This window comes from Salvelinus namaycush, unplaced genomic scaffold (genome assembly GCF_016432855.1).
Source record: "Salvelinus namaycush isolate Seneca unplaced genomic scaffold, SaNama_1.0 Scaffold497, whole genome shotgun sequence".
NCBI classification, from domain to species: domain Eukaryota; kingdom Metazoa; phylum Chordata; class Actinopteri; order Salmoniformes; family Salmonidae; genus Salvelinus; species Salvelinus namaycush.
The window spans coordinates 143040-167244 of NW_024061194.1; the positions used below are offsets into that span (position 1 = coordinate 143040).

The 24205-nt window shown below is 46.0% G+C and overlaps 1 protein-coding gene across 1 annotated transcript in view; it reads left to right on the forward strand.

The window, feature by feature from the left end:
• The window catches only part of LOC120041637 (voltage-dependent T-type calcium channel subunit alpha-1I-like), a gene marked incomplete at both ends in the record, with an annotated part of 136114 nt that extends 112209 nt beyond the window's left edge, over window positions 1-23905 (forward strand). The window contains 9 exons of the mRNA XM_038986503.1: window positions 1509-1598; window positions 2078-2270; window positions 2762-2913; window positions 4474-4583; window positions 9960-10093; window positions 10854-10924; window positions 21471-21549; window positions 22176-22297; window positions 23480-23905. Coding sequence (XP_038842431.1) covers window positions 1509-1598; window positions 2078-2270; window positions 2762-2913; window positions 4474-4583; window positions 9960-10093; window positions 10854-10924; window positions 21471-21549; window positions 22176-22297; window positions 23480-23905 — 1377 coding nt within the window. The remainder of the gene's footprint in view (window positions 1-1508; window positions 1599-2077; window positions 2271-2761; window positions 2914-4473; window positions 4584-9959; window positions 10094-10853; window positions 10925-21470; window positions 21550-22175; window positions 22298-23479) is intronic.
• Between the last annotated feature and the right edge of the window lie 300 nt (window positions 23906-24205).

Consider the following 24205-nt stretch of genomic DNA (forward strand, 5'->3'; position numbering starts at 1 on the left):
TGGTGAATGGACCAGTATGAATTACTGAACTTATGGACATGGTGAATGGACCAGTATGAAATACTGAACTGATGGACATGGTGAATGGACCAGTATGAATTACTGAACTTATGGACATGGTGAATGGACCAGTATGAAATACTGAACTTATGGACATGGTGAATGGACCAGTATGAATTACTGAACTTATGGACATGTTGAATGGACCAGTATGAAATACTGAACTTATGGACATGGTGAATGGACCAGTATGAATTACTGAACTTATGGACATGGTGAATGGACCAGTATGAAATACTGAACTTATGGACATGGTGAATGGACCAGTATGAAATACTGAACTTATGGACATGGTGAATGGACCAGTATGAAATACTGAACTCATGGACATGGTGAATGGACCAGTATGAAATACTGAACTGATGGACATGGTGAATGGACCAGTATGAAATACTGAACTTATGGACATGGTGAATGGACCAGTATGAAATACTGAACTTATGGACATGGTGAATGGACCAGTATGAAATACTGAACTTATGGACATGGTGAATGGACCAGTATGAAATACTGAACTTATGGACATGGTGAATGGACCAGTATGAAATACTGAACTTATGGACATGGTGAATGGACCAGTATGAAATACTGAACTGATGGACATGTTGAATGGACCAGTATGAAATACTGAACTTATGGACATGGTGAATGGACCAGTATGAAATACTGAACTTATGGACATGGGGAATGGACCAGTATGAAATACTGAACTGATGGACATGGTGAATGGACCAGTATGAAATACTGAACTTATGGACATGGTGAATGGACCAGTATGAAATACTGAATTTATGGACATGGTGAATGGACCAGTATGAAATACTGAACTGATGGGCATGGTGAATGGACCAGTATGAAATACTGAACTTATGGACATGTTGAATGGACCAGTATGAAATACTGAACTTATGGACATGTTGAATGGACCAGTATGAAATACTGAACTTATGGACATGGTGAATGGACCAGTATGAAATACTGAACTTATGGACATGGTGAATGGACCAGTATGAATTACTGAACTTATGGACATGGTGAATGGACCAGTATGAATTACTGAACTTATGGACATGGTGAATGGACCAGTATGAATTACTGAACTTATGGACATGTTGAATGGACCAGTATGAAATACTGAACTTATGGACATGGTGAATGGACCAGTATGAATTACTGAACTTATGGACATGGTGAATGGACCAGTATGAAATACTGAACTTATGGACATGTTGAATGGACCAGTATGAAATACTGAACTTATGTTTTGTATGTGTGCTTTTGTGTTTATATGTATGTTTATATTTCATGTCTTTCATGTGTGTTCTGTCTGTCTGTGTATGTCTGCATTTCTGCATGTGTGTGTGTGTGTGTGTGTGTTCTGTGTGTGTGTGTGTGTTCTGTGTGTGTGTGTGTTCTGTGTGTATATGTGTGTGCGTTCTGTACCACAGGCTCTGATGTCCCTGTTTGTGCTGGCTTCAAAGGACGGCTGGGTCAACATCATGTACCATGGCCTGGATGCTGTAGGGGTGGACCAACAGGTAACTAGTCTAATAGTGATCATCAAGTCTATCCATTATATTTCTATAGATGTATTATTTTTTCAGTTGTGTTGGCTGACTGATCTATCAGAGCATACTCAACTCCTTCTCTCCCTCTCCTCCTTCGACTAAACACTCACATGCACCACTCCTCTCTCTCTCCCTCCTTCTCCCCCGTCCCTCGCCCCTCCCTCCCTCCCCATATCTCCCTCTCTCCTCCCCCTCTCCCCTCCCTGCCTCCCTCCCTCTCCATCCCCCCTCTCTCCATCCTTCCCTCCCTCTCTCTCCCTCCCTCTCTCCTCCCCCTCGCCCCTCCCTGCCTCCCTCCCTCTCCATCCCCCCTCTCTCCATCCTTCCCTCCCTCCCCATCTCTCCCTCCCTCCCTCTCTCCTCCCCCTCTCCCCTCCCTGCCTCCCTCCCTCTCCATCCCCCCTCTCTCCATCCTTCCCTCCCTCTCTCTCTCTCCCTCTCTCCTTTAGCCAGTGATCAACAACAGTCCATGGATGCTCCTGTACTTCATCTCCTTCCTCCTCATCGTCAGTTTCTTCGTTCTCAACATGTTTGTGGGCGTGGTAGTGGAGAACTTCCACAAGTGCCGTCAGAACCAGGAAGTGGAAGAGGCTAAAAGGAGAGAGGATAAACGACGGAGACGCATGGAGAAGAAGAGGAGGGGTAAGGGAGAGACGGGAAGAAGAGATAGTACAAGGTGCATGGAGAGAGAGAGGGAGGGTGAGAGTGAGAAAGGGAGGATAAGAGGGAGAGAGGGAGAGAGGGTGAGAGGGGGTGTGAGGGAGAGAGGGTGAGAGGGAGTGTGAGGGAGAGAGGGTGAACGGGAGAAAGGGATGGAGGGAGGGAGGGAGAGGGTGAGATGGAGAAAGGGAAGGAGGGAGGGTGAGAGAGGGTGAAAGAGAGGGAGGGAGGATGAGAGGGAGAGAGAGAGGGTGAGAGGGTGAAAGGGAGGGAGGGTGGGAGAGGGTGAGCGCGAGAAGGAGAGAGAGAGAGAATGAGAGAGAGAGAGAAACAGACAAGAGCAGACAGAGATCATCAATGATTGTGTGAATTGTTTATAAGTATTACTCTTGACATCACAGGAATGCTTTTGAATAGTGTACAGTAATACTATGTATAAAGTACTATTACCTGTGTTTGTCTCCCCTTGCCAGACGCCCAGAAGATCCCCTACTATGCCAGTTACAGCCCCATCCGCCTGTGGATCCACACTCTGTGTACCACCTACTACCTGGACCTCTTCATCACCTTCATCATCTGTATCAACGTCATCACCATGTCACTGGAACACTACAGCCAGCCACGAGTAAGACTGGATGGAGCGGTGTGGGGGGGGGGGGGGGGGGGGGGGGGGGGTACAGAAAGACAGAGCGTCGTGTGTTTTCATGTATGTTTGGCATATTTGAGTTTACCATACAAACAACAACAGTACACAGTACCATATGTGACTCCTTCTCTCTCTCTCTCTCCCCTCCCTCCCACCTCCTTCTCTCTCTCTCCCCTCCCTCCCACCTCCTTGTCTTTCTCCCCCTCCCTTCCTCCCACCTCCTCTCTCTCCCCCTCCCTCTCACCTCCTCTCTCTCCCCCTCCTTCTCACCTCCTTCTCTCTCTCTCTCCCCCTCCCTCTCACCTCCTTCTCTCTCTCTCCCCCCTCCCTCTCACCTCCTTCTCGCTCTCTCTCCTCCCTCCCACAACCTACTATCTCTCCCCCTCCCTCCCTCCCTCCCACCTCCTCTCTCTCCCCCTCCCTCTCACCTCCTTCTCTATCGCTCTCTCTCCTCCCTCCCATCATCTCCTTCTCTCTCCCCCTTCCTCCCACCTCCTTCTCTCTCCCCCTCCCTCCCTCCCTCCCTCCCTCCCTCCCTCCCTCCCTCCCACCTCCTCTCTCTCCCCCTCCCTCTCACCTCATTCTCTCTCTCTCCTCCCTCCCACCATCTCATTCTCTCTCCCCCTCCCACCTCCTTCTCTCCCCCTCCCTCCCTCCCACCTCCTCTCTCCCCCTCCCTCTCACCTCCTTCTCTCTCTCTTTCTCCTCCCTCCCACCATCTCCTTCTCTCTCCCCTCCCTCCCACCATCTCCTTCTCTCTCTACCCCTCCCTCCCACCTCCTTCTCTCTCCCCCTCCCCTCCACCGCTTTTTCTCTCTCCCCCTCCCTCTCACCTCCTTCTCGCTCTCTCCTCCCTCCCACCCCCTTTATATTTCTCCCCCTCCCTCCCTCCCACCTCCTTCTCTCTCCGCCTCCCTCCCTCCCACCTCCTTCTCTCCCCCTCCCTCCCACCTCCTCTCTCCCCCTCCCTATCACCTCCTGCTCTCTCTCTCTTTCCTCCCTCCCACCATTTCCTTCACTCTCTCCCCTCCCTCCCTCCCTCCCACCTCCTTCTCTCTCGCCCCCCCCCCCCACTGCTTTTTCTCTCTTCCCCTCCCTCTCACCTCCTTCTCGCTCTCTCCTCCCTCCCTCCCTCCCACCCCCTTCTCTTTCTCCCCCCCCTCCCTCTCACCTCCTTCTCGCTCTCTCCTCCCTCCCTCCCTCCCACCCCCTTCTCTTTCTCCCCCTCCCTCCCTCCAAACCTCCTTCTCGCTACTCCTCCCCCCCACCGCTTTTTCTCTCTCCCCCTCCCTCTCACATCTTTCTCTCTCTCCCCCTCCCTCTCACCTCCTTCTCTCTCTCTCCCCCTCCCTCCCTCCTCCTCTTTCTCTCCCCCTCCCTCCCACCTCCTTCTCTCTCTGTCTCTCCCCCCTCTCCTCTCCCCCCCACCTCTTTCTCTCTCTCCCCCTCCCTCTCACCTCCTTCTCTCTCTCTCTCCCCCTCCCTCCCTCCTCCTCTCTCTCTCCCCCCCTCCCACCTCCTTCTCTCTCTGTCTCTCAGTCTCTAGATCTAGTGTTGAAGTACTGTAACTATTTCTTCACATCCACCTTTGTACTGGAGACCCTCCTGAAGCTCACCGCCTTTGGCTTCCGACGCTTCTTTAAAGACAGGTAGTTACAGGGCCACACTGACTTACTGAATAAACACTGTATTCACTGGTGCACTGGGGACACTGTGTGTGTGTGTGTGTGTGTTTGCGCATGTCAGTCATCTCAGTGTGTATGATTCATACAGGGTATATGATTCATACAGGGTATATGATTCATACAGGGTATATGATTCATAGCTGCCCTTCTTAACCACAACTCCATTAGAAAAGAGTTATTCTGACTTCAATGGTACTTCCTGGCAGTGTCTTAGCTTTACTATAGCTGAACTATAGCTGGGATACTCTCTGTATAGTCAAATACAGATACTGCTGAGCTACTGAATAAACACCTTCCACACTGCTACACTGGGGACACTGTGTGTGTGTTTTCTCACTCTGTGTGATTCAGAGTAGTAATGCCATAGCCGTAATATAACCAGGATGCTCTCTCTATACTAAATGGTACTAGTAAAGGTGACTGAATTAAATAAGCTGCACTGGGGACACTGTGTGTGTCATCTCACTGTATGATTCATAGTGTTTGCTGTACTGTAGGTAGTTAAAGGTAGGGTTAAAGTTAGGTTGACAGGTTAGGGTTACTAACTCCAAAAAGTTCTGGGATACTGTAAAGTCCATGGAGAACAAGAGCACCTCCTCCCAGCTGCCCACTGCACTGAGGCTAGGTAACACGGTCACCACCGATAAATCCGTGATAATCGAAAAGTTCAACAAGCATTTCTCAATGGCTGTCCATGCCTTCCTCCTGGCGACTCCAACCTTGGCCAACAGCCCCGCCCGCCCCGCTGCTACTCGCCCAAGCCTCCCCAGCTTCTCCTTTACCCAAATCCAGATAGCAGATGTTCTGAAAGAGCTGGAAAAACTGGACCCATACAAATCAGCTGGGCTTGACAATCTGGACCCCCTATTTCTGAAACTGTCCACCGCCATTGTCGCACCCCCTATTACCAGCCTGTTCAACCTCTCCTTCGTATCATCTGAGATCCCCAAGGATTGGAAAGCTGCCGCGGTCATCCCCCTCTTCAAAGGGGGAGACACCCTGGACCCAAACTGTTACAGACCTATATCCATCCTGCCCTGCCTATCTAAGGTCTTCGAAAGCCAAGTCAACAAACAGATCACTGACCATCTCGAATCCCACCGTACCTTCTCCGCTGTGCAATCCGGTTTCCGAGCCGGTCACGGGTGCACCTCAGCCACGCTCAAGGTACTAAACGATATCATAACCGCCATCGATAAAAGACAGTACTGTGCAGCCGTCTTCATCGACCTGGCCAAGGCTTTCGACTCTGTCAATCACCATATTCTTATCGGCAGACTCAGTAGCCTCGGTTTTTCTAATGACTGCCTTGCCTGGTTCACCAACTACTTTGCAGACAGAGTTCAGTGTGTCAAATCGGAGGGCATGTTGTCCGGTCCTCTGGCAGTCTCTATGGGGGTACCACAGGGTTCAATTCTCGGGCCGACTCTTTTCTCTGTATATATCAATGATGTTGCTCTTGCTGCGGGCGATTCCCTGATCCACCTCTACGCAGACGACACCATTCTGTATACTTCTGGCCCTTCCTTGGACACTGTGCTATCTAACCTCCAAACGAGCTTCAATGCCATACAACACTCCTTCCGTGGCCTCCAACTGCTCTTAAACGCTAGTAAAACCAAATGCATGCTTTTCAACCGTTCGCTGCCTGCACCCGCACGCCCGACTAGCATCACCACCCTGGACGGTTCCGACCTAGAATATGTGGACATCTATAAGTACCTAGGTGTCTGGCTAGACTGCAAACTCTCCTTCCAGACTCATATCAAACATCTCCAATCCAAAATCAAATCTAGAGTCGGCTTTCTATTTCGCAACAAAGCCTCCTTCACTCACGCCGCCAAACTTACCCTAGTAAAACTGACTATCCTACCGATCCTCGACTTCGGCGATGTCATCTACAAAATAGCTTCCAATACTCTACTCAGCAAACTGGATGCAGTTTATCACAGTGCCATCCGTTTTGTTACTAAAGCACCTTATACAACCCACCACACCACTGCGACCTGCATGCCCTAGTCGGCTGGCCCTCGCTACATGTTCGTCGTCAGACCCACTGGCTCCAGGTCATCTACAAGGCTATGCTAGGTAAAGCGCCGCCTTATCTCAGTTCACTGGTCACGATGGCAACACCCACCCGTAGCACGCGCTCCAGCAGGTGTATCTCACTGATCATCCCTAAAGCCAAAACCTCATTTGGACGCCTTTCCTTCCAGTTCTCTGCTGCCTGCGACTGGAACGAATTGCAAAAATCTCTGAAGTTGGAGACTTTTATCTCCCTCAACAACTTTAAACATCTGCTATCCGAGCAGCTAACCGATCGCTGCAGCTGTACATAGTCCATCGGTATATAGCCCACCCAATTTACCTACCTCACCCCCATACTGCTTTTATTTATTTACTTTTCTGCTCTTTTGCACACCAGTATCTCTACTTGCACATGATCATCTGATGATTTATCACTCCAGTGTTAATCTGCTAAATTGTAATTATTCGATTTATTGCCTACCTCCTCATGCCTTTTGCACACATTGTATATAGATTCTCCTTTTTTCTACCATGTTATTGACTTGTTTATTGTTTACTCCATGTGTAACTCTGTGTTGTTGTCTGTTCACACTGCTATGCTTTATCTTGACCAGGTCGCAGTTGCAAATGAGAACTTGTTCTCAACTAGCCTACCTGGTTAAATAAAGGTGAATTAAATAAAATAAAAAAGGGTTAAAGTTAGGTTGACAGGTTAAGGTTAGGTTGACAGGTTAAGGTTAGGTTGACAGGTTAAGGTTAGGTTGACAGGTTAAGGTTAGGTTGACAGGTTAAGGTTAGGTTGACAGGTTAAGGTTAGGTTGACAGGTTAAGGTTAGGTTGACAGGTTAGGGTTAAGGTTAGGTTGACAGGTTAGGGTTAAAGTTAGGTTGACAGGTTAAGGTTAGGTTGACAGGTTAGGGTTAAGGTTAGGTTTAAAGGTTTAAGGTTAGGTTAGGTTTAAAGGTTAGGGTTAAGGTTAGGTTGTCAGGTTAGAGTTAAGGTTAGGTTTAAATGTTAGGGTTAAAGGTTAGGGTTAATGTTAGGTTTAAAGGTTAGGGTTAAGGTTATGTTTAAAGATTAGGGTTAAGGTTAAGGTTAGGTTTAAAGGCTTTGCCAGCTAGTGACCACTCTGCAGAGCTGCCTCCAGAACAGTATTCATGACGCTAATCTGCTATACTTGCATTGTGTGTAGATGTATCATTGTCTATTTCATCAGATGCAGAATAACTATAGTTTGTATACTCCTCTATCCTCATCTATGACCCATTCCAGACCCATCTCTGACCCATCTCTGACCCATTCCAGACCCATCTCTGACCCATCTCTGACCCATTCCAGACCCATCTCTGACCCATCTTTGACCCATTCCTGACCCATCCCTGACCATCTCTGACCCATCCCTGACCATCTCTGACCCATCTCTGACCCATTCCTGACCCATCCCTGACCATCTCTGACCCATCTCTGACCCATCTCTGACCCATTCCTGACCCATCCCTGACCATCTCTGACCCATCCCTGACCATCTCTGACCCATCTCTGACCCATTCCTGACCATCTCTGACCCATCTCTGCTGACCCATTCCTGACCATCTCTGACCCATCTCTGACCCATCCCTGACCATCTCTGACCCATCTCTGACCCATTCCTGACCCATCTCTGATCCATTCCTGACCCATCCTTGACCATCCCTGACCATCTCTGACCCATCTCTGACCAATTCCTGACCCATCCCTGACCATCTCTGACCCATCTCTGACCCATTCCTGACCCATCCCTGACCATCTCTGACCCATTCCTGACCATCTCTGACCCATTCCTGACCATCTCTGACCCATCTCTGACCCATCTCTGACCCATTCCTGACCCATTCCTGACCCATCCCTGACCATCTCTGACCCATTTCTGACCCATCTCTGACCCATCTCTGACCCATCTCTGACCATCTCTGACCCATCTCTGACCCATTCCTGACCCATCCCTGACCATCTCTGACCCATCTCTGACCCATCTCTGACCATCTCTGACCCATCTCTGACCCATCTCTGACCCATTCCTGACCCATGGTCTCAATCAGGAAACATAAATCACAGAAGAATCTCTCTGCCTCCATACAGTCCAATATCTCACCCTCACTGTGAGCAATATGGTGGAGCAGTGATTTCTCCGATTCTATTATTACTGTTATTAATTAAATGACACCCACATTACTGTTAACAGGACCCCGATCAACCCACTCACAGATACACGGAGCATCACTAGAGCCATTCCTACTCATTCTCTCTCTCTAATTGTTTTCCCATTCAACATAATGGGTTAGTGATGAAGCAGATAGATTGTGGCTGATGTTGGATATCTATTCATTTCATTGACTCAGTACTGAATGGTTGGTGCTGAACTGCTGCTGCTGTTGACAACACATACACGTTCAAGATGTTGACGCGAACAAAACACAAACATTTACCTGGTGCTTTAATGGTATTGACCCATTTTCTATGATGGAGGCAGAGAATGAGAGAGAGGGGATAGGAGGGGGAGGGGGTAGAAGAGAAAAGTGGGGAGGGGTTGGAAGAGAGAGAGGAGATCAAATAAATGAGAAAGAAGAGAAAGAGGTAGAGGATGGAGAGAGAATATGAAGAGAGAGTACAGGGGGTAGAGAGAGAGAGAAAAGGAAGAGAGAGTACAGGGGGTAGAGAGAGAGAGAAAAGGAAGAGAAAGTACAGGGGGTAGAGAGAGAGAGAGAAAAGGAAGAGAGAGTACAGGGGATAGAGAGAGAGAGAAAAGGAAGAGAGAGTACAGGGGGTAGAGAGAGAGAAAAGGAAGGGAGAGTACAGGGGGTAGAGAGAGAGAGAGAGAAAAGTAAGAGAGAGTACAGGGGATAGAGAGAGAGAGAAAAGGAAGAGAGAGTAGAGGGGGTAGAGAGAGAGAGAAAAGGAAGAGAGAGTACAGGGGGTAGAGAGAGAGAAAAGGAAGAGAGAGTACAGGGGGTAGAGAGAGAGAAAAGGAAGAGAGAGTACAGGGGGTAGAGAGAGAGAGATGTATGTTAGTGTGATTGGGCAGCACCTTGTCTCTTTTCTATGACATCAGTGACATCTGGCAGGACAGTCTCTCTGCGTACTCAGATTTAGGGATCTGAGTTTTCTCAGTGTGTCTTAAACTGGGTCATAGTGGAGATGCAGGCAGGTGGAAACAGACTGGGTTACTGGGCACACACATACACACACATGCCTGTACCTGTACAGTACATGAATGACCCTGATGGAACATGGCCTCCAGTGTGACTACCCTTTGCTCTCTGACTCTGTGTGTAGGTGGAACCAGCTGGACCTGGCCATTGTGTTGTTGTCCGTCATGGGCATCACTCTGGAGGAGATCGACCTCAACGCATCACTGCCCATCAACCCTACCATCATACGCATCATGAGAGTACTGAGGATCGCTAGAGGTACTGAGGGGGAGGGAGGGAGGGAGGGAGGGAGGGAGGGAGGGAGAAGGAGGGAGAGAGAGAAGGAGAGGTGCATGTGAGTGTTTAGTTGCACCCTGGCACACACACACACACACATACACACAGACACATACACACACAGTACAACACCTTTCCTCTCACCCCCCTCTGGAATCTATGGATAGCATGCACACACCCAGTGTACAGACCCAGTGTACAGACCCAGTGTACAGACCCAGTGTACAGACCCAGTGTTCAGACCCAGTGTACAGACCCAGTGTTCAGACCCAGTGTACAGACCCAGTGTACAGACCCAGTGTACAGACCCAGTGTACAGACCCAGTGTACAGACCCAGTGTTCAGACCCAATGTTCAGACCCAGTGTTCAGACCCAGTGTTCAGACCCAGTGTGCAGACCCAGTGTACAGACCCAGTGTTCAGACCCAGTGTACAGCAGAGGATCAATGCTTCATCATTAATCCTACCAAAGCTACAGCTCATGACTAATGGTTGGGCCAGTGAGAGGGCCATGAGAGAGGGTGAGAGTGTGTGTGTGCTGGGTATAAATTTAGCTGTGACCTTTCGGAGGCTGGATGTTTCCCGTTTAGTCCAGAATTGAACCGGAGGGAATTCCCTAAATGCCCAGCATTTATAATCTCCCCCTCCAGTTCTCCTCTCCCCAGCCCTCATCATAACATTTTTCTCTTTCTGTATTTCTGCCTCTCTCTCTCTCTCTCTCCATCTATTCTCTCCATCCCAGTTCTGAAGCTGCTGAAGATGGCTAAAGGAATGAGAGCTCTGCTGGATACGGTGGTCCAAGCCCTACCACAGGTACACACACATACACACACACACACACACACACACACACACACACACACACACACACACACACACACACACACACACACACACACACACACACACACACACACACACACACACACACAGATAGACAAACATTGGGTGAGCCAATGCTATGACAATGCTCAACACAGGCCAAAACAGCCCCGCTTCCCCCTCACACTGACCTGGGAATAAATCCTAAATTTGAGGCCTGGGGGAGAGACGTGCGGTACAAAAGGAAGACCCAAACTGCAACTAGGACAGGCAGATCAATGACCAGGAATGTATGGCCTCTCTCTAGCTTTCTGGGCAGTGCTAAGACTCAGACTGGCCACACTGCCACACTGCCACACTGCCACACTGCCACACTGCCACACTGCCACACTGCCACACACACACACACACACACACACACACACACACACACACACACACACACACACACACACACACACACACACACACACACACACACACACACACACACACACACACACACACACACACACACACACACACAGCTCCTATGCTGTGATGACTGCAGACAAACAGAAGGGCTGATTAAATGATTATGGCTAGGATTAGAGGCACTGTTTACATGTTTAGTGGGAGAAACTGAACAGAAAATTAACAAGCATTTTTATCTGTTTTTCAACAAGCTGTTCTACCAAGGGTTATTATGTAGATGATGGCAGCTGCAAACAATCAAACAATCAAATGAGATGATGATCTTCAAACAGAAGCTATATCTCCGTACATAATATGGACAGTGTGGGCTTTCAGGACCATGGAGAGTGCTCTGGGAAAAGACTGTATTCATAAAGAGTGCTGATCTTGGATCAGGTCCCCCTGTTTTATTCATTAGGATCTAAAAGGATAAACTGATCCTAGATCAGTACTCATATTCTGAGACACTTTATGAAAGCCGCCCTGGTCTAGAAACAGCCCCTAGGCCCATAACCACTACTGCCTGGGCACCTCATGTATTATGGAAGTAGCTCGACCTTTCACTCTAATATGCTTGGACAGAGTTTGACCATATTGCATACACCTCTCATATCCTTTCTGATCTCTACAAGTGGCTAGGGGTTGTTTCTGGCTGTACACTGATATTCATACCTCTACTACATTAAGAAATGAGGTGTGGTTATTAGAGCTGGTTGGGGTACACTGATATTCATACATCTACTACATTAAGAAATGAGGTGTGGGTTATTAGATCTGGTTGGGGTACACTGATATGAATACCTCTACTACATTAAGAAATGAGGTGTGGTTATTAGATCTGGTTGGGGTACACTGATATGAATACCTCTACTACATTAAGGAATGAGGTGTGGGTTATTAGATCTGGTTGGGGTACACTGATATGAATACCTCTACTACATTAAGAAATGAGGTGTGGTTATTAGATCTGGTTGGGGTACACTGATATGAATACCTCTACTACATTAAGAAATGAGGTGTGGTTATTAGAGCTGGTTGGGGTACACTGATATGAATACCTCTACTACATTAAGAAATGAGGTGTGGGTTATTAGATCTGGTTGGGGTACACTGATATGAATACCTCTACTACATTAAGAAATGAGGTGTGGGTTATTAGATCTGGTTGGGGTACACTGATATGAATACCTCTACTACATTAAGGAATGAGGTGTGGGTTATTAGATCTGGTTGGGGTACACTGATATGAATACCTCTACTACATTAAGAAATGAGGTGTGGGTTATTAGATCTGGTTGGGGTACACTGATATGAATACCTCTACTACATTAAGGAATGAGGTGTGGGTTATTAGATCTGGTTGGGGTACACTGATATGAATACCTCTACTACATTAAGGAATGAGGTGTGGGTTATTAGATCTGGTTGGGATGGAAAGACATGACTCCTTTTCCTAATAAGGTTTGGACCAGACCACATGATTCCCACAGAGAGAGAGAGAGAGAGAGAGAAAGAGAGAGAGGTAGAGAGTGAGTGAAAGAGAGCAGGCAGGGACAACAGGCAATGAGGAGGAAGGAGTGTAGGGAAGACGGATGTAAGGCAGAACGGAACTCCTCTCCTCCGCTGCCATCGATCCCTCTCTCATTAACACAGGGCCCTGGGTCGTCTCCCCAAGGGCATCAGGCAGGTAATTAACACCAAGGTGATTAAAGAGGTGTGTGTGTGTGTGTATGTGTGTGTGTGTGTGTGTGTGTGTGTGTGTGTGTGTGTGTGTGTGTGTGTGTGTGTGTGTGTGTGTGTGTGTGTGTGTGTGTGTGTGTGTGTGTGTGTGTGTGTGTGTGTGTGTGGGATGAGAGGAGACAATCAGTCTGCTATAGTTACATCTTGAGAAGGAGGTGAAAAATCACCTGCCAGGGTGGTGTTACACACTGTCAAGACTGAGAGTAATGGTGTTACGTGGAGAAGCCCCTGACAGATGTTAGCTAGCTAGCTGAAGCTAACACTCAAACACATTACGACCGACGCCATCTCTTATTAACAGGATCTGCCTAAAATAAAGTGTTACATTACCCAACTAGAAACAGCCATTATCTAACATTATCCCATTTCTCCCCAACTGAGCTAAAATGGCTACCATCTGCTGTTCACTAGGTGGTAGTGGTGTCGTTCAGTCACATCACATCACCACTAAAGCCAGTTGTTTTATCTCCTCCAGGGGCTGGGTGATAAACTTCAGATATAGCCTATGGCAGGAGGCAACGCTGCGTGAATATCACCATTTCTGCTTTCAGAAAGCTCATTACGAGTGCTCACAGCGACATCTTGTACCATTCTCTTAGCTACTCAATTTTTTTTTATCCCTGCGATTTTTTTTCCCGAAAATACAGACTTCCTTAAAATGAGTCCCTTGGCCGGGAGAGATTAGCTATCCCCTCTGGGTTTGCATCTATGGCCACAGCCACTATTCGCTAGCTAACATTAGCATCGGGGACCAAAACACAGTAAAAGTGAATGGATCCTGGCTAGCATAGCATGCTCTTAGCTACGTGCACAGATCCAAGTAAATTCAAGACTCACTTACCACTGATCCAGGTTTCACCCGGTATAAATTCACCCTTTGTTTGTCTCTTGCTTGCTTGGATCACCCCTCATAGAAACATGTCATTAAGAATCACAGATCATTAAACTGATCTCCATGGAATAGTGCTATTTTCAGAGGTGCTTAAATCATCCCCAGTAGTGTAAGATCTACAGTCTCCCTGGTAGATACATCACTAATCAACTGTGACACAGGTAGCTGGGGAGAGCTTGCATTAGTTCTGGCCCAAAGGGAACTCGGTATCATACTGAGACAGTCTGACGAGAGACTGAGACTGACAGTATGACAAACAAAGTCTGGATCTAAAGTGCTTTAGAGATTTTTATAGAACTGTTATGTCACTACATAATTTCTACTTAACTTCGACATTGCTGACCTGGGGCATGTTCAGTAGACCCAAATGGGAGAAAACCTTTTGAAATGGAGGTATTACCACCTGAACTTGTCCACTAAGAACACACACGCTCCTTTGTTGGTTTCAAAAACGTTCCCGGACGTTCAGTACCTGCTGAACACGACCTTGGTCTCTAACCCTCACTAAACACTCCTATCTTAATAAACGTGGGTCGTGTTCTTCAATGAAAAACAGCTTCACGTCTGTGACTGTTTGTCTTGCGATTTGTTAGCCTGGTAGAGGCTAGATCTGGATAGAGCAGGCTAGATCTGGATAGAGCAGGCTAGATCTGGATAGAGCAGGCTAGATCAGGCTTTTTGGTATTTTTGGTATTTCATTAGGATCCCCATTAGCTGTTGCAAAAGCAGCAGATACTCTTCCTGGGGTCCACACAAAACATGGAACATGACATAATACCGAACATTAATGGACTAAAACAACTCAAGGACAGAACTACATAAAAAAAATGTAAAGGCCCACGTAGCTACATATCAATACAGACACACAAACTATATAGGTCAAATAGAGGAGAGGTGTTGTGCCGTGAAGTGTTGCTTTATCTTAAACCAGGTTAGCTTTTTATTTGAGCAATATGAGATGGAACAGAGTTCCATGCAATAATGGCTCTATATAATACTGTACGCTTTCTTGAATTTGTTCTGAGTTTGGGGACTGTGAAAAGACCCCTGGGGGCATGTCTGGTTGGGTACATGTGTGTGTCAGAGCTGTGTGAAATTGGCTATGCAAACAATTTGGGATTTTCAACACGTTAATGTTTCTTATAAAAATTAGAAGTTATGCAATCAGTCTCTCCTTAGCTCTTAGGCAAGAGAGACCGGCATATATGTAGTATTTTTATCAGCCCTCTGATTACAATGAAAAGCAAGACGTGCCGCTCTGTTCTGGGCCAGCTGCAGCTTAACTAGGTCTTTCCTTGCACACGACTGGACAATCAAGATGAGACAACGCTAGAGCCTACAGAGCTTGCTTTTTGGAGTGTGGTGTCAAAAAAGCAGAGCATCTCTTTATTACGGTCAGACCTCTCTCCATCTTTACAACCATTGAATCTATAGGTTTTGACCATGACAGTTTACAATCTAAGGTATCGCCAAGTAATTTAGTCTCCTCAACTTGTTCAACAGCCACACCATTCATTTCCAGATTCAGCTGAGGTCTAGAATTTAGGGAATGATTTGTACCAAATATAATGCTCTTAGTTTTAGAGATGTTCAGGACCAGTTTATCACTGGCCACCCATTCCAAAACAGACTGTAACTCTTTGTTAAGGGTTTCAGTTACTTCATTAGCTGTGGTTGCTGATGCATATATGGTTGAATCATCAGCATACATGGACACACATGCTTTGTTTAATGCCAGTGGCAGGTCATTGGTAAAAATAGAAAAGAGTAGAGGGCCTAGAGAGCTGCCCTGCGGTACACCACACTATATATGTTTGACATTAGAGAAGCTTCCATTAAAGAAAACCCTTTGAGTTCTATTAGATAAATAGCTCTGAATCCACGAGGTTGAAAAGCCAAAACACATGTTTTTTTCAACAAAAGGATATGGTCAATAATATCAAAGGCTGCACTGAAATCTAACAGTACAGCTCCCACAATCTTCTTATTATCAATTTCTTTCAACCAGTCATTTGTGTCAGTGCAGTACATGTTGAGTGCCCTTCTCTATAAGCATGCTGAAAGTCTGTTGATCATTTGTTTACAGAGAAATAGTATTGTATTTGGTCGAAAACAATTTTTTCCAACAGTTTAAGCGCTGGCAGCAAGCATATAGGTCTACTGTTAGAACCAGTAAAGGCCGCTTTACCACTCTTGGGTAGCGGAATTACTTTGTTCTTCCCTCCAGGCCTGAAGACTAAGAATTTCCTCTAGGGCTCAGATTAAAGATATGACAGATCGGAGTGGCTATAGAGTCAGCTACCATCCTCAGTAGCTTTCTATCTAAGTTGTCAATGCCAGGAGGTTTGTCATTATTGATCGATAACAATAATTTTTCCAACTCTCCCAAACTAACTTTACAAAATTCAAACTTGAAACGATCTTCTTTCATTATTTGTTTGTTTTAATGCATGAATACAATGGCTCACTGTTTGTTGTTGGCATTTCCTGCCTAAGTTTGCCCACTTTGCCAATGACGTAATCATTAAAATAATTGGCAACATCAAATGGTTTTGTGATGAATAAGCCATCTGATTCGAATTTGTCTTTCTGCCCATAATTTCAATTAAAGTAAATGTGTAGTAAGTCAGCCAGTCAGATGTGCAGCCAGACTTAATAGCCACTCTTTTTGCCCCATCTCTTTCAACCATACAGTTTCCTCATCATTCCATCGAGCCTTAACACTTCTAACAGTCACTTTCTTAACAGGTGCATGTTTATCAATAATTGGAAGAAACAATTTCATAAATCCATCAAGTGCAGCGTCTGGATGCTCCTTATTATCCGCATAAGACCAACAAATATTTTTAACATCATCCACATAATATACAGCAAAATATTTTGTGTGATCTCTTATACACTATTTTAGGCCCAGTTTTTGGAACGTTGGCTTTCCTGGATATAGCCACTATATTGTGATCACTGCATCCAATGGGTACGGATACAGCTTTAGTACAAAGTTCTACAGTATTAGTAAAAATGTGATTGATACATGTGGATGTTCTTGTTCCTGTAGTGTTTGTAAACACCATGTTAGGTTGATTAATAACCTGAACCAGATTACAGGCCCTGGTTACAGTGAGAAGCTTCCTCTTGATCGGACAGCTTGATGAAAACCAGTCAGTATTCAGGTCCCCAAGAAAGTAGACCTCTCTGTTTACATCACATACACTATCATGCATTTCACACATATTATTTAGATACTGACTGTTTGCACTTGGTGGCCCATAACAACACCCCAAAAGAAAAGGCTTTAGATGTGCCAAGTGAACCTGCAACCACAACACTTCAATAACACTTGGCATAAGGTTGTCTCTAAGCATTACAGGGATATGGCTCTGAATATATACAGCAACACCTCCCCCATAAGCATTTATGTCTCTTTTATAAATGTTATATCCTTGTATTGCTACTGCTGTATCATCAAATGAGTTATCTAAGTGAGTCTCAGAAATGGCTAATATATTAATGTTATCTGATGTTAGCAAGTTATTGATTTCATGAACCTTCAGGCTACATATATTAATATGAGCTATTTTCAGCCCTTTCCTGGGTAGCTTATCCTGTCTGGGAACGGGGTTCCACTAGCAAACAGCCAACAGCCAATGAAATTGCAGGGCACCAAATTCAATCAACAGAAATCTCATAATTCAAATTTCTCAAACATACAAGTATTAGACACCATTTTAAAGATAAACTTCTCGTTAATCCAACCACAGTGTCCGATTTCAAAAAGGCTTTTCGGCGAAAGCACAACATATGATTATGTTAGGTAAGCAACTAGTCACAGAAAGCATACAGCCATTTTCCAACCAAAGAGAGGAGTCACAAAAAGCAGAAATAGAGATCAAATTAATCACTAACCTTTGATATTCTTCATCAGATGACACTCCCGGGACAACATGTTACACAATACATGTATGTTTTGTTCGATCAAGTTCATATTTATATCCAAAAACCTCAGTTTACATTTGGCTTTGCCTCCAAAACATCCCGTGAATTTGCACAGAGCCACATCAATTTACAGAAATACTCATAATAAACTTTGATAAAAGATACAAGTATTATGCACAGAATTATAGATATACTTCTCCTTAATGCAACCGCTTTGTCAGATTTCCAAAAAGCTTTACGGAAAAAACAAACCATGCAATAATCTGAGTACGGCGCTCAAAGACCAAAACAAGCCAAACATATACACGCCATGTTGCGGAATCAACAGAATTCAGAAATAGCGTTATAAATATGCACTTAACTTTGATGATCTTCATCAGAATGCACTCCCAGGATTCCCAGTTCCACAATAAATGTTTGTTTAGTTCAATAAAGTACATAATTTATGTCCAAATACCTCCTTGTTGTTTGCGCCTTGAGTTCACAAATCCAAATTCATGACGCGCGATCACTAGGTACAGACAAAAAGTCAAAAAGTTCCGTTACAGTCCATAGAAACATGTCAAACGATGTATAGAATCAATGTTTAGAATGTGTTTAACATAAATCTTCAATAATGTTCCAACCGGAGAATTGCTTTGTCTTTAGAATTGCAATGGCAGACCTCTGACTCATTCAGCTCCCATTCCCCCCTCCTTTACAGTAGAAGCATCAAACAAGGTTCTAAAGACTGTTGACATCTAGTGGAAGCCTTAGGAAGTGCAATATGACCCCATAGACACTGTATATTCGATAGGCGATGAGTTGAAAAACTACAAACCTCAGATTTCCCACTTCCTGGTTGGATTTTTCTCAGGTTTTTGCCTGCCATATGAGTTCTGTTATACTCACAGACATCATTCAAACAGTCTTAGAAACTTCAGAGTGTTGTCTATCCAAATCTACTAATAATATGCATATATTAGCAACTGGGCCTGAGTAGCAGGCAGTTTACTCTGGGCACGCTTTTCATCCAAACGTGAAAATGCTGCCCCCTATCCCAAAGAAGTTATCAGAGATATACATAATACTGAAAAGAGCAAACAAAGCAAGAGAACATTCAGCAGTCCATTAATCAATTGGTGTGTGTGTGTGTGTGTGTGTGTGTGTGTGTGTGTGTGTGTGTGTGTGTGTGTGTGTGTGTGTGTGTGTGTGTGTGTGTGTGTGTGTGTGTGTGTGTGTGTGTGTGTGTGGTGCGGTGCGGTGCGTGCGTGCGTACGCGGTTGAAGCTATGAACCCATAGGCTTGGCTCTCTCATCCCTTCCAGGCTTCTGCGAAGGTGAACAATGAGTCTGTCATAGCAGATGTAAGCGATGTTCCCACGCGCTCTGGCAGCTTTCAGGCCTGGGATAAGTTCTTTCCTCTTCTGGCGCACAGCTTCAGGATAGTCCTCGTTGAGGAAGATATATGTTCCTCTCAAGTTCTTGGCTCTTTGAAGAACAGCTACCTTGTCCCTGAACTTCAGGAACTTGACCACTATCGGGCCTGTCACCTGGGATCGTGGTGGGTTTTCCAGTCCTGTGGGCATGCTCCACCTCAATCTTCCTGTGGTCCATCTTCAATTTCTCAGAGATCATTTCCCTCACTTTGTCCTCAGACTCCGTCCAGGTCTCATGTGGAGATTCTGTAATTCCATCCGCAACTATGTTGTTCTGCCTTGATTGTCCCTCCAGAAAGTCTGATTTATCCGTCATTGATATCATGGATTCACATAAAGAACTGATGTCCTCTCTCAACGACTTACAGATTGCTGTCATCTTGCCGTTTTCCTGTTTCAACTCATCTAGCTGACCCTGGGAAAACTGCAAATTGTTCTTCAGGTCCTGGACCTCTCTGGTCAGCTCGTCCATTCTTTTACTGGTAGAATCCACGAGTATTTGGCCAAAACACCTGAAGCTATTTCTTGTTGTTGTAACAACTGCTTGTCTCTTTTTGTTATTTTAAAAGATCCTTCACGTGTGTCAGAGAGACTATCCTCAACGGTACTCCCGCCGGCTTTGGTGTTTGTAGCTAGCAACTTCGGTTACGCTGTTACTCCTCGCAGTTCCAGACAGGGCAGGTCACGGGGGAAATTTAAAACAACAAACAGTAGGGGTCTAGACAGCGACAAACCCGGAACAATCTGCGGTCCTGCGTCGCGGGCTGCGTTCAAGCCCTCAAGAAAACCCAGCTAAGCTAGCTGCTACGCCAAATTGCTCCTCAGACCCATCCATGGACGGCAGGATCACTGGACAGAGACTAGCAGTCCTAGCAACTGATGCCAACTGTGTTGCGGGTTCTGAAAGTTAGCTTTCTACTAAGAACTTTCCAATACACTTTCAAAACAACAAACTTTTCAAAACAACAAAACTGAACTCTCCCTCGTTCCGCGTTCAACCGGAAGTGATGTGTAGTGTGTCTCTTATTGCTAGATCAGGCAAGAGCAGACTAGAGCAGACCAGAACAGGCTAGATCAGGCTAGAGCAGGCTAGATCAGGCCAGTAGAGCCTCCTCCCCCAGGGGACCAGCCCAGACAGAGCTGTGTGCTGGCTGCTGTGACATTTGCTCTGTAAGGTTACATCTCACTAATGGGATTGTGTTTTCTGAGCATATTTACTACATAACCTCTTTATGCAGTCCCATTCAGCAGACAGAGAGGGATCTACTGCTGTGTGTCCTGGGTGGCTTCCAACTACACAGTCACAATAACAAAGTAAGGTTATGCCACTGACAACTTTCCCAATTCCCTCCTCAGGTTCCTCTTGAGGATTCTGATACGATGTAGGACTTAGGCTTTGGTCGTGCACCACATGTCTAGCTTTCACTTCTCTTTTTTGGTAGCAGGCCTGCCCATGCAAAAGGCAGAACAACTAGCAAATTTTAAATCTACTGAGGATTCTGATACGGTAGAGGCTGTGCCACAACATGGATGCTGGGACCAATAGGTTTTGTTGCTTGGTAAAAGGCAAGGCCAAAACACCCGCTGTTCTTGCAATGTTCAGAATGTTTGCCTAAAACATGTATGATTTGGTGCCTCTAGGTCAATTCAGATGGCTGATTGAGGATCTTTTTACAGAAAAATGTGTTTGTTTTCTATGATTGTGTTATTTATCTTTGTTTTGCTTTTTGTACTGTATTTGATGTGTATATTTTTGTCACTACAGTGTTCATCCGTATTTAAAAAATTAAAAAATTACCTTTATTTAACTAGGCAAGTCAGTGACGGCCTACACCGGCCAAACCCAGATTACGCTGGGCCAATTGTGCACTGCCCTATGCGACTCCCAATCACGGCCTGTTATGGATTTGAACCAGAGTGTCTGTAGTGACGCCTCTAGCACTGAGATGTAGTGCCTTAGACCACTGCGCCACTTGGCAGCCCAAAATCTCTCTGTAAAAGAGACCTTGGACTCAGCATGACTCCCTGTCAAAATAACAGTTGAATACAAAGAGAATGTAGAGCAGAAACAGTTCCTAACACTGTTCCTATGTGTGTTTCAGGTGGGGAACCTGGGCCTGCTCTTCATGCTCCTGTTCTTCATCTATGCAGCACTGGGGGTTGAGCTGTTTGGAGAACTGGGTGAGTTGGTAGTGATGGGCTGGAACAAAACCCTGCACACCCAATGGTGCACCACGTTCAGAGTTATACATATCCAATCCTGTTCGATTACAGAGCCAAGACAGAAATAGAAACGGACTTGTCGTAAAGTATCTGGAAGCAGCCAGAACCAAGAAGTATCATGGAGACTAGACAGGAGAACCAATAACACATCAGCTAGGCCTGTCTTCAAACTGTCACACTCTCTCTATGGACTCTAGTCATGTCTGCTGGAGGTCATCTCTCAACCCATCAGTCTTGAGCAAAGTATTAGAGCCACATGCAACTGTAGTAAGGAGAGAGATGTGTAAACAATCAGCCAAGACGGCTTTAAGACCAGGAGCAAACTACCACGTCTGCTGCTGTTGGTTGTTGGTTTCTAAGACGACTGAACAGATAAATGTTCTCTTTATAAACTGTTATTTTCTCTTCATGTATCTTTATCTCTCCCTCTATCCCTTCGTCCTTCCCCTTGTTCCCCCCTCTCTGTATCTATCTTTCTCTATTTGTTTCTCTCTCCCCTTATCTCTCACTCTCTCTTACCTCCCCATCCCCCCCGCCCCCATGTCTCCCTCCCCTATTCCTCCCTCCTTACTCTCCTCTCCCAGTGTGTAATGAGGACTACCCATGTGAGGGGATGAGCCGCCATGCTACCTTTGAGAACTTTGGCATGGCCTTCCTCACTCTGTTCCAGGTCTCCACTGGGGACAACTGGAATGGGATCATGAAGGTATGGATGGACTTCTACACGGTGTTCTATGGAGTGTTTAGTACAATAAATTAGATAGTTGATCATCTGATACTTTAATCTAAAATGACTTGGATTACCATGTTTCAATGTGTTGCTATTTGGGTTGTATTATTCAGTTGTCATGTTGATGTCTGTGGTTGGTATTTGGTGCCTGGCTTCTTAGCTGCAGAGAAGTTTCAGAGTAATTACCAGCCCTGTGGCCCTGAGGGCAGACCCCAAGCCTATGTCCTGCTTAACAAGACCTTTCCAATCCTCCTCCCCTTGAGCGCTAGCATAACCTGACCTGTCACAGCTCTGTATATTCTCTGTAAAGATGGCCTTTTTAAATAGGGGAATGTGTCCCACTCCCATTTCACAGTCGTCGCCCCCCACTCCCACGCTCAACGCATTATGGAGTGTGACAGGGGCGCACCATAAAAACCCCTCAGTGGTTTGTAGAGGTACGGGTGGGGATCACAGCCGCTACCTCTCAGCTGAAGCGGTGTCATCACCTCTCTTAGATTACTACTGATGAGACCTTGTGAGCTTTCACTGCCTTTTACCTGGAGATGTGTTGGATGCAAACTGCCTGGAACGAGGGAGGGGGAAGAGAGAAAGAGAGTGAATCACCACTGTACTGACTAGAGAGAGGGGAGGGAGGGATAGAGGGAGGGGGAAGAGAGAAAGAGAGTGAATCACCACTGTACTGACTAGAGAGAGGGGAGGGAGGGATAGAGGGAGGAAAAAGAGGGGAGAGGGGAAGAAGGAAACACTTGAGACTACACAGTGAAAAGGTCAAAACAAATGAGAGAGAAGAGACTAGAATCAGCTCATGTCTGGATGTCTTACAGTTAATGTGTGACAGGTCAATTTGCTCACAAGAGTCTTACATTGATATCTTTGTTTCAAGTTGGAAAGCTTAACTCTTGTTCATGAAGTTGTTCAATAAAACGTGTTGTTTCTGTATAGTCCCGTATAGTCCTGTGTAGCTCAGATGGCTGTGGGTTTGATTCCCACTGGCGACCAGTACGAAAAAGTATTCAAATCTATGCACTCAGTACTGTAAGTCGCTCTGGATAAGAGCTTCTGCTAAATTACGTAAATGTAATAATGTCTTCATGGCTTGACCTAACAAACAGCTCCTATTTCTCCTCTCTCCCACCTTCCCTCCCCCCTCCCTAGGACACGTTGAGGGAGTGCCCTCCGGACTACGGGCCTGACTACTCCTGCAACCCCAGCCTGCAGTTCATCTCTCCCATGTACTTTGTGTCCTTTGTGTTGACGGCCCAGTTCGTCCTGATCAACGTGGTGGTGGCGGTGTTGATGAAGCACCTGGACGACTCCAACAAGGAGGCCAAGGAGGAGGCGGAGATGGACGCTGAGATTGAGCTGGAGCTGGCCACGGGGGCCCTATGCTGCATGGGGCCGGAGGGAGTCTGTGCAGGAGGGAAGAAAGGTGGAGGAGCAGGGGGAGGTGGAGGAGGAGAGGAGAGAGGGATGGGAGTCCCAGGCAGTTCCTCCGGGGGGAATATGCATCATCACGTGGCAATGACGCATCCAGGAACACTGCAAGATCCGAACAATCGTGATCCCTACTCTCCTGCACAGGTGAGATGGATAGATGAATACATTTCTGTCTGTATGGGTCTGTCTGTTTCTGTCTATTTGTCTTTCTATTTGATATTATAGGAATTACACATATACAGTCTGACACACCCGTGTGTAGTACATAGACGTAAGGTTGAGGTCATTATGACAGGGAGAAAGAGAAGAAGAAGAAGAAAAGACAGAGGGGACAGAAAGATAATCAAAGACATTTAGTCTCCTTCCCGTTCTGACATCCTCAGTGTTTTAGACTGACAGCCCATCAGTCCTGTTTAACTCAGTTTGTCTGCTGGTTCACTCAAC